General features: G+C 27.2%; 2 protein-coding genes across 2 annotated transcripts; one reads left to right on the forward strand and one right to left on the reverse strand.

Annotated features, from left to right (window-relative positions):
- Positions 1-1,142: 1,142 nt before the first annotated feature.
- Positions 1,143-3,289, reverse strand: LOC132952882 (transcription factor VBP-like). The gene is made up of 3 exons (XM_061025368.1): positions 3,205-3,289; positions 2,939-3,123; positions 1,143-1,874 (listed from the first exon to the last, which is right to left on the reverse strand). Exons 1-3 carry the CDS (start codon positions 3,278-3,280, stop codon positions 1,710-1,712), a joined length of 426 nt encoding a protein of 141 aa, XP_060881351.1. The 5' UTR covers positions 3,281-3,289; the 3' UTR covers positions 1,143-1,709.
- A 3,369-nt stretch (positions 3,290-6,658) lies between these two features.
- On the forward strand, positions 6,659-9,868 carry LOC132952778 (ribosome maturation protein SBDS). Its single transcript, XM_061025203.1, has 6 exons — positions 6,659-6,933; positions 7,013-7,233; positions 7,302-7,411; positions 7,483-7,650; positions 7,733-7,971; positions 9,767-9,868. The coding sequence occupies exons 1-5, from the start codon at positions 6,803-6,805 to the stop codon at positions 7,859-7,861; spliced, it is 759 nt and encodes a 252-aa protein (XP_060881186.1). The 5' UTR covers positions 6,659-6,802; the 3' UTR covers positions 7,862-7,971; positions 9,767-9,868.
- The last annotated feature ends 2,253 nt before the right edge of the window (positions 9,869-12,121 follow it).

Below are 12,121 nucleotides of genomic sequence, written 5' to 3' on the forward strand. Positions count from 1 at the left end.
TCACCACCATGCCCCACTACCTAATATGGTTAGTTCAGACGACATAACTGAGAGAGAAAACAAACATTTAAACATACGAACATATGAGAGAGAGAAAACATGTTTTGGCCTATATTAGGTTCTGGCACGCACACTGTAACGGCCAAAACCCATAGATAATATAAGATATCTCTTATATTATCTATGCCCGTCCGGTGGTTTCTCTCTCTATGCGTTGTCGATTTTAGTTTATACCACGGTTGTAGGATATCTTTTTAGGTCTATAAAAACGGGCCAACTTTTTCTTATCATAACACCTTTACAATATCATTACTGATAGCCCCCGAAATTGTTACAATAGTTGCCTCTTTTACTCCTTAGTCCTTAGTCCCTTGACAAATTTAATTTAATCTGTCATGCTTAGTCCTTACCATTGACATGAACAATATAAAATAATATAGGCAAATTATTATACATACAATCTCAGGGGGCGGTAATAACAATTTGATCGCCACTAATTTGGTACAGACTTTCGAGTGTCCTGTATCGGGCTGTATTATCGTATTTAGTATTTGGTCGAACTTCGTGAATGTTCGACGCATAGAAAATTAGAAAAAAGACACCAGCGGTGACGGAAAGTTTAAACGCTGATTGCCCAAAAAGTAGCTATTAGCTAAAAAATGAAGCACTGCAAAATGTTAGACAATTAGCTTTTAATGTAATCGAACATTTTCAAAATTAATATAGTGCTACACGTCTACACCACGATTTAAGATAGAATGGTTATCCGACGAGATATGATAGGTCACCGATGGCATGAGAAATGAATCCAGATACCAATACTATATAATATGTATATAGCGTTCTAATTTGCTTCACAAATCACAATTCCCCAAAGATTTAGGAGAAGAAAAATTTTTTATTAACAGTGTTTTAAAAGAAGTCAAAAAGTACATAGCATTTTATTTATTTTTGTTTAGTTTTTTATTATTTTAATATCAAAACTAATATTATTATTTTGACTACTTATCGTGTACACAGACACAAAACAAATAAAAGATAAGTAAAAAATAAAAACAAAATAAAAAAAAACATATCATTGTAAAATTAATACATTCATTGTTCTGATCAAAATCTAAAATTAAACATTTTATACATTATTAAATAACTATTTGAAATTAGTGATGATGTTGATTAATTTTATCAACATTTGAACTTTAAAAATGTATAAAAAAAAATTAAGCTGATAAATATGTTTAATATCTTTGAACTGTTATTATAGAAATAAGAAACTTATGGTAAACCATGAATTTAATTTTTAAGCTTTTTAACACAGCAAAATACAATTTATCGTTTTTTATCGAAAAAAATTAAATAACCACACAATAAATTTAATTTCTTACACCTATAAATAGCTCAAAAATATGTTAATTATTATTCCGTGCTCCTATCGTGTAGATAACAAAATAATAAGTAAGTGATTAGGAGACAGCCTCAATTTAATTGTTCGCTTAAATGTAAAACCGTAAAACTGACTTTGGTAAAAAATTCTTTTCTAACAAAAAATAATTGCATTAAACACTACCTAATTTGAAATTTATTATTAAAATATTCTATGCGTATATTGTAATAATAACATACTAACATAATTTACTACGGTAAATCATCATAATAATATCGTAAATTATTATATTTCTGTTATTTATATTTTTAAGCTTTAATCTAGTAGTTTACTTTTTTTGAAAAGGCGGTAAGACGTTATTAGTCCAAATTACTTGATTCGTATTATATAAAACTAACGTTCTTTTTATAATTTCAAGCTCTTCGGATACTGTACTTAGTCGGAACTTTAACATCATGTTTTCTTTTTCTAAAAGAAATAATTTCAATGCCATCTGAAAAAATAATACACTGTCACAACTCACTGTATAAATGTATAACACATTTATATCCACCATTGCCTATTTATGAATTAGGTAGGTATAAGGTATAAGGTAGCATATGTTCAAAAATTCAAATTATTATATTTGGTATAATAATAATATTATACAGGACTACAGGCACGGGCCGAAAGCTGCAACAATTTGGGCATAGAAAATGCTAACAAATTACTAAAAAGTAGTTTCAACAAAATGTATAGGTACCTATAGGTAAATTTTTAATCTTATTTAATAGATTATTGGCAATCTTCAAATAAGCGAATGGATATTTGATAGGGGCAAAAATAGGGCACTTAGATATTTAGAATATATCTATATATTCTATATGTTTGTTGTCATCTAATGTCTATCTACACGTTTAGGTAAACGTTTATTTTCTTTACAAAAAAAAAATTTAAAAAATTACTTACCGTCGACTATTATACGAGTGGCTGGGTAGGTTTACTAAAAACATAATTGTTTGGCAGTATTGAATATTAAAAAGAATTTGTTGTAAACTTTAAATTATGACGATTTAATTTATGCATGTCTTATTAAGGAAACAATTATCAGAAACAATATTTATATAATTTAGTATTTACTATTAATTAATAATATTTCTATTTTTATAGATTTTAAATTCATATATGATATATATTTTACAAGTTTATAAGTTTAATGAGGGATGAGTTGAAAAGATGGAGAATTGGGAAGTGATTGCTGTTCATGGGAAAAAACTTAAAATATATGCCACTGAGTACTTGGAATTAACTTTTCTTAAAATGATAGATATTTAGGTACTGGTTTTAAAAATTTGAACAACGTTTTCAAACATCATATTTTAATATATTGATCTGCAGAATTCAACTTTGGGTCTGAGTCAACTTCTCAAACACAAAATGCCTCATTCAATGTCTCAAACCACTTACTTCACTTAATGCAGGTTGTGTAATATAATAATAAATGTTAAAATAAAATAAATAAATACCTACTTGAACATACTTAAAAAACAAATAAAAATCTGCAAAAATATAACTTACTTCATTGTCTCTTCTACGTTTGGCTTCTCTGGACTTTTTAGCTGCCATGTTGTTCCTCTTTCTCTTTTCGAAATATTTAGCGTCTTTTTTTTCTCTAGGTGTATCTGTCTTCAGACGTCGAAGTTGCATCTGTTGCACACCATATATTTTACAATCACACACATAACCATGTAATTTGTCATTTTCTATAAAAAATAATTAAATTGAATAATCAAGCTCTAAAAAATGTTCATCACAATGAACTATGAAAAAATAATGATACCTACTGCTATAGTTATTTCGTATGCCGCAGGATTGACAATTTGTTCTCGAGTTATTTTGACCAAAACTCAATGAATCCATTCAGTTGCACGATTTTATACTGCGTTTTATAGGGTATACCTCCTACTGGAACCTTCCCTTTTGCTGCCAATAATAAACATTAAAATAAACACTATATATAGCTATGAAAAGGTATTTTTAAATTTGTAATACTACATCGACCACTATACAGGGTGATTCGTACCAACCATGCATGCTCATTAGTCATTGCTCACCCCCGATTTTTTATCCAATGAATTAGTTCAAATTCTGATTTTTGGAATTTTAAAGTGCAAGCACATAAATATAAATAATAATACTAATTATAATACACAATGACTTGATTTTAAACATTTTTAGAGTTCAAACGAGTAGTTTATGCGTTATTTAACTTTGTTTATTAAGGATATAATAGGTCCATGGTAATAGGTTTGGAAGATATGGGAGCTAATGAGCTAGCTAGTAGGTATAATATGATGGTTTAAAATTGTAATCGTTACGACTGTTAATCTATCAATATTTTATACTTAGTAAACATTTTCCGAGTATAATAATTAATAAGATATACTAGATTGAGTAGGTACCTGTTCTAGTTTCCCTGTATAAAACATTAAAACCATTATAAACATGTATAGGTTTAATATATTACACATATTTTAATGTAAACTACTAAACTGTAAAGGCTATTAAGTAATATCTAAACGTAAACATATTTTTTTATGTTAGGTAATAATTGATAATATATACTAATATACTATATACAATATGCGATATACATAAATAGCCACATATAGGTTACTATCTTATATATCCTGCAGACTTTTACTTGGAACTAGAAGCGTTAAACTTAGGTAGGTAATAATATTTTAACAAATCGTTGCCATTTAACTGCACTTTAACTTACCCACTTGCAAAATCGCTAAACACGATTTTGATTGTACCTATATCAGCAGTATTATTAGTTTTATTACTTCCTATATCAGATATTCATGAACGACTGTCGACTGTCGTACATAACTATATGAAGAAAAGCAAATACTGGTATACGAATTTGGGAATCAGCGGTAATGACTGCTCGTTTGGTAGCAATATTTTGCTTTAATTTGTATAACACTCATAAATATAAATGTATTTTTTTATCGTATTACATATATTATTTTAACGTCATTTTTTACTCCTATATATATGAATTAAAATAATAATATCTGTATAGTGCGTATAATATAATATATAGGTACATATTATAATGTTATATTATTGTGGTATTCAATGGTGTGTGTCTATAAAAGGTGAGTGATGACTATATAGCCCAGCTATACCTAGGTGCATAATAATATGTCAGCTTGCACGCGAACACAATAATTATCAGTCGAGAAACTAAACACCATAATCATTTGTAACCTGGTCTAAATTACACTCTGTACTAATTTCATAGGTAGTTTCAGGAATAGACATTGTATTGTGGTAATTTATTAAACCACTTTTTATATTGTTATTATAATATAACATTATAACGACTATACATATTTCCCAATGCCTGCATGTATTATACGCTGTATCGCCTGTACAGAACGTTTATCGACGGTGACATCGAAAAATAACACGACATTTAATAATTACCAATCTCCCCTAGCTATTTCTATTATAAATATGTATTATGAGTTTTACAAATCACATAACATCTATCAAAAAAGATTCAATTTCGAAAACCCTGCAATTATGTTATATTATTATTTATTTTTACATATTATATCATCCATCCTAATATGCATTTATGCTAAACTGCTTATAACATATACTAGAACATAATAGATACCTACATAATAATAGTACAATATACCTACACAATATTTAACATATATTGTATAAAAAATGTATAATTATATTCAGTGCCGCATAATCAATTATTATTATCTTCTAAAAAAACAATTTTAATAACAATTATTTTTTAATTGTATTAGGTATTCCATGCATATTTATTTGTATATTTTAAACGGACGAACACTGTTACAATTTTATTATTATAATATAGACATACGTCCACTGAACTAAATTGTAACGAACCCAATAATACACATGATATATTATTGTGATCGTTTCGCTTTCGGCCACATTTGGCAACATAAAGATTAGATAAATATCAGCACGTAGAAATTCGGCTAAATAAATCAAAGTCATATTATATCCAATTAGAAAACCTATGAGAATATAACGAGAGGGCAATGCGATCTTGCATTTTAATAAGTCTTACAACCTCGCTTTAATCATAAATGTATGAATATAATATTTAGAAATTGCTTACGAAATATACATATATATACATATATATAATGCACAGTATCTAAATATTGTCGGATGGCGTATACCATATAATATGGCAAAACACGATAACACGATAACACGGACACGACTCTCCGATTAACCAGGCGTGGGAATGTCCGAATGTAAACAACATCCTGTGGAGTCCACGGAGATATCGATAGACTAGGGGGAAGTAGGAGAGCAGGAGGCCCTATAAAACCAGACCCGGAACGGCCTGTGGATTAGACGTGTGACACCATACTACCATAGTACAGACGAGCACCTTCACGAAAGACAACATAACAACTTTGTCGAATTAGACTTAGAATATTTTATGCAGAAGAATTCAATAAACAACTTAACTTTTCAACCAGTCTAATTATTTTGTCAACTCTACCTAAGAAATCCTCTATCAAGGGTCTTGCTACCTGCAATTTATAAACTAAGCAGTTAACCCAATTTCTAGTTTATAACAAAATACACAAATACACTAGTAGTATATTTTTTTAATATCAATTTGTATAATGCATTTTTTGAGTTTTTCGAGTCATTATTGCATTTTTTACGATTTTTAGGGCATTAAAATCCCAGTCTTACTAATGAGGTAGTATAGGTATTGTAGGTAGTCGGTAGATACTAGGTAGTAGGTAGGTACTGTTGTTATTCAATATATATACAATCAAAAATTGAAGATATAGTAATATTGAAAAAAAAAATTTTAATTAAAAATAAAGACTACCTATATAATATTGTAAATTGTAATAGTATTTGTTGTAAAAAAATTGTTGTCTCTCTCCCGGATCTTTGCTGTGGTCTGTGGGTTACGGTCTTATATAAGACCGTGCTCTGGATAATATTTATTATTTTCCATTGATAATATATAATATTAATACATATTAATATATTATATAAATATATAATATATTTATATATATATAATATTATCTATGGATTATGTATTGTCATAGAATATAATAGTAATACACATAATGGTTATACACACAAATTTTAATTTTTGAGTTTTCAACCCTAAGCGATTGATTATAGTATCAATAACCACATAATTTTTATCATAAAATAGATACTATTATCAATATTTTTATCTGTTTTTTTAAACAATGCTTTCATTTTTGGACAATTGGAACAATAATATTATATTATACCTATTTATTTTATTTTTCTTTTGAAATTTTGAAGTTAGTTTTCAATTTATAAAACCATATGAAATTAATAATTGAATCTTTTTTATAACAAGTTTCTATCATGTCGAAAATATTTACTCCAACTAATCAAATTCGTCTCACTAATGTGGCTGTCGTTCGGATGAAAAAAAACGGTAAACGATTCGAAATAGCTTGCTATAAGAATAAAGTAGTTTCGTGGAGGAATGGCATGTATGTTAACACCGGCTAAAATACTTGTTGTATGACAAAATTAAATTTTTTCTTATTTTCTTTTCTTTTGCTTTTATAGTGAAAAAGATATTGATGAGGTGTTACAAACACATTCGGTGTTCTCTAACGTATCCAAAGGCCAAGTGGCCAAAAAGGAAGATTTACAAAAGATTTTTGACACTGATAACTTGACAGATATTTGCAAACACATATTAGAGAAAGGAGAGTTACAGATTTCTGATAAAGAAAGATCAGCTCAATTGGATGCGTCTTATAAAGATATTGCCACTATTGTTGCGGGTAATAAATAAATAATAAAATTAATTTAAAACATATATTTTAATATTGAATAATATTTGTATTTCCAGATAAATGTGTTAATCCTGAAACTAAAAGACCATACTCTGTAACTATGATAGAAAAAGCAATGAAAGATGTACATTATTCAGTAAAACCGAATCGAAACTCCAAACAACAAGTAAATACTAATTGCTTGACAGAATGCTGATATTCCCAATCTCTTATAATCAATTAACATGTTTTAAACAGGCTCTTGATGTCATTCGTTTAATCAAGACTGTACTTCCGCTTGATAGAGCTATGATGAGGCTCAAAGTTGAATCAACAAGCAAAGATGCAAAAAAATTGAAGGAAAAATTTGTTGCTCTAGCATCGTCTGTAGAGTCTGAAAATTGGGACTCCGGAGAAATTACTTTGGTACTACGAATAATATTATTACTATATTTATTTACATAAAATCTTTTAAAACAATATTAATGTGTAAACTATTGTTATGCAGGTACTGCTTATTGATCCTGGAAATTATAGACAAATAGATGAGCTAGTGAGATCAGATTCTAAAGGTACTACTCAAATGGAAGTTCTTAGTTTAAAAGAAGTTGTAGAAGGAGACACTTTTTTAGATTAAAGGCTTTATGTTATTATCTTGTGTAAAAACTTAATCAACTATCATTTATGTATTACTGTTGTATATTTTTTTGAAGAACTGATAATTTATAATTGGTTATTTTATTAAATTTAACAAGTTGACTGCCTAGAGCGTCATATTTAACTCTCACCGTACCTTGCAATTTCGTTTGCTAAGAAATTTAAAAACCGTCTGTATTAGCTTTGAGAGTTAAATTTGATACACACTGTGGTTGTTGTTATGGGCTATGAGCATTAAATTTGACTCTCACATATTTTATTATTTTATTTTGTGAGAGTTGCGTTTAACTCTCATTCATATGCATCACTGGAAAGAGGAGAAAAAATTGAATATTAGGTTACAAAAAGCGGGAGCAATTTTTCATTGTTTTGTACGTATTGTGATATATGTATATAATGCACCCAAAAATTATCTATTTTACTCTAATTAAACATCAATATACTATCAAATTAATTAACAGTATGGGTACCGGCAAGTAGGTAAGTAAAATCATACAAATTTAAACTTAATATAACATATTTTTATTTTTAATTTGGTAATATTAAATGGATTACAGGTAATATGAACGAACAACAAATTATAGATAAAACAAATTAAAAACATAATTTTGTATCCTTTTCAATCAATACTATTTACAAATAACATTATGTTTATTTTGCCCGGACTCTGTGGTCATCAAAAAAACTTTCGATGCAGTACACTTTCTGGCAAGCTGCACACCAATAATTTGATTGTTTCGTTATTCGCTGAGCATGTTTTCTTCCTCCTTGTTTTACCATTTCATCATAACATTTCACATATCGAGTTCTTTTTCCAGATTTAGATAGTTTGTGTTCAACTTCTTCTTTATCGGTTTCTTCATAATCACCACACATATCTTTTACCAACATTTCTTTAAATTCAGTAATTCCAATTTTCGTTTTATTTACCTTATTGTATAAACACATGGCATTTAAAACTGAAGTGCTCAGTATTATTTCAATTGCCACTTTCCTATACCATTTCATGGATTTTCTTAGTGGACTGTGGTATGAGGACCTCTGATCACATATTATGTCAACCAAAGCTTTTCCTTTGTTATAGTCAATAACAATTTCTGGTTTTTTTGTAGTTTGACCACGTTTATTTATTGTTTCTATCATAGTGTCTGAATGTTTAGTGGAGAGCATAAGAACATCTCTTTTGTCTTTCCACTTTAGAACAACTATACCTCGGTCACTCTGTTGCGCTATAACTTCTCCTTTTTTCAGTTTCTTTTGTACTACATCCTTTGGGTTTTGTTTTCTATTGGCCCTTAGTGTCCCAACTAAATGAGTATTTTGTTCCAAGAGCTTATGTGCCAAATTAACGCTCGTATACCAGTTGTCCGTATAAATTGTCCTACCAAAATTTAAATATTCATGTGTCAACTCCATAACTATTTTTGTAGAAACTTCCAACCCTTGGACAGCTTCTTTACCTGCATATATTCGAAAGTCAACTGTAAACCCATCATGTACCCATAATCGTTTATTGTTGTTATTTTATAGCACATTTTGGGAATCCTAAACATAAAATGAAACAGTTACCATGCTAATATTAGATTTTATTACATTATAACATTTTGATAACTATAAAAATATTGTGAAAATACACTTATTGGCTATGAGCATCAAATTTAACTCTCACCTGAAATTCAATCTATTTTAAGCACAATCGATTCAAAATATCGTAAACATCATATGATAAGATAAACATCTATTTTTATTTAAATAAAACCAAAAACATTTATGACCAAACTCATTGTTTTGATTAGAGCGTGGTTGACCTGATTAGGTGAGTATTAAAATTAACTCACAAAGCTATTACAGAGGTATTCTCAAAAATGTAAAGGCAGTTAACTTGTTAAAAACATTTATAAGTTTCTGTATACAGTTCGTATCATAGACTATATACTATTATATGTATTATGTCTATAGTTAATACAATGTATATGTTTGTATAATATCATTGAGTATTTATTTTTACAATATAATATATACCCAATGATAATATCTAAAAATGCAAGGATAATAATAAAACCTCTTAATATTAAAAAACAAATCAATTTAACATAGTATGAAATTTTTGTATTTGTTCCCGCTACGGTCTTGATTTTTCACTGCATCATAGTCTTGGCCTTGTTTCCATAAATACTATTTTCCAAACAATAGAAATGTAATTTTAATATTTTTTAGTTGTATAAAATGTTAAATGAATTTGTCAAAATTGATTAACATAAATTAGAGGGAAAAAAAAACATTTTTATAGCCCTCATTATGGTCTTCTGTGGTTTCCTTTTAATGTTCAATTATTCAAAAAAAAAATAAAACTATTTTGTGAAATTATTGTGACCAATTATACTTTTATATGCACCTCAATACCTTATATTTAAAAATATTTCTTGTGATTTTTTTAAAAATGTTAGTGGTTTATCTTATTTGGAAGGTGTGTTATTAATTATTATATTGAATCCATTATCATTAAAATTTACAATAATATAAACAAATTACTTATAAGTTGGTTTAAATTTAAAATTTTTATGTTTATCCTGACTTTCTAAATTATAATTAGTTTTTTAATTGGAATTTTAAATTTCCAATAAAAATGAAGGCGTTACAAAATATATTTAACTGGAATATTGAGTAAATAATTGGAAAAAGGTACCTATTTAAGATATTATTAAATTATTTATAATTAACTACATAAAATACTTGAAGTTAGACCATAATTGTATTCTAAAATGAACTATATATAGTATAACAGATAGAACTGACTATTGGAATAACTTTTGTTCTAATCAATATTACATTTTTTTTTATGTATTTAATTTATAGTCATTTGCGCTATATACAGCAGTACATATATTATACAAACAAATATTTTTATTTTTTAACACTGATAATAAAAAATTTTAAATTTGATTTAAATTTTTTGATATATTTAAAATAGCTAATTTGTGAATCTGATTTTAAAAACATTTATCTAAGTTATCAAGTAGTTTATTTTTTAGAAATTTTTTGATTAAATGAATTCAGAACGTAATATAACTTTTTACAAAATATTTTTTTTTAGGAATTTCCTGACATGAGTATACTTCTTAAATTATTTACTAATCATTTAATTTTAACAATTTTTGTCATATGTTTCAGTGGCATCATTTTTTTTTCCGTTAATTAATTTTGTTCACCTTGTATATTAAAATACATGATTTATTACTATAGGTACCAGTATTTATTTCATCTTCAAATTGTTTCCATTTAATTCTTTCTGGACATTCTTTATCTTTATACATTAGTAACAATACAGATAATTCTGTCTCGGGATAGTACATTATGCGTAATGAACTAACTCCGATCATGTCTAGGCCCCTGCGAAATTGTGTTACAGTTACATGTCCTTTTCCATGAGGGTCAAATGTCTACAAAATTTGTAATGGTTAATATATATATTAATTCCCAAATTAATTTAAACATGTCAGTTTTCTTACTTTAAAAAATTGTCCAATATCTATTCGATTTGCAAAAACGTAATTTTGAAGTTTTCTCATTATAATTAATACATTATCCTTTATATGTGCTTTATTTGTTAGTAGTGGATGAGTAACATTTTTATTAACGTATGATCTTGTACCATTTTCTTTACTATTGTCTTTTATGCTTACCTTTGTAAAATAAATAATATTATTTATTATTTAATAATTAATAAATCTATAATTTTTCAAGCAATAATATTTTATTGATATCTACTAGAACAATGAAATGGTTTTGGATTAATTTGATTTCTATGTAGGTATTAAGTTAAACATATATCAATGTTTGCTTATAAAGAAAAAATATATATATTTTTTTTTAAATTATAACTTTAAAATGCTAAAGATTCTTTTTCTATTACAGAGTTTTCTGATATAAATTAATAGATCATATTTTATAACACTCATAACAGTTATTTATGTTTTGTTATAATAATAAATCTATGATTTTTATAGTTTAAAAAATGTACTTAATATATAGTTATTGGTGGACGTTGGCTGTTGGAAAATTATATTCTGAGTCACAATGGTAAATTTGTGTTAGCTAGGTAATTAAAATAGTTTAAAAAAAAAAAAGGTGGGTAAGTGGATGTCGCTCTGCTATACAGTAGGTTACAAGTGGGTCACTGTAATGGATGGTGTTAAATTTGAATTCAATGATATAATATCATTGTATTATAAATACAATT

The sequence above is a fragment of the Metopolophium dirhodum genome, chromosome 9 (assembly GCF_019925205.1).
Source record: "Metopolophium dirhodum isolate CAU chromosome 9, ASM1992520v1, whole genome shotgun sequence".
Taxonomy (NCBI): Eukaryota; Metazoa; Arthropoda; class Insecta; order Hemiptera; family Aphididae; genus Metopolophium; species Metopolophium dirhodum.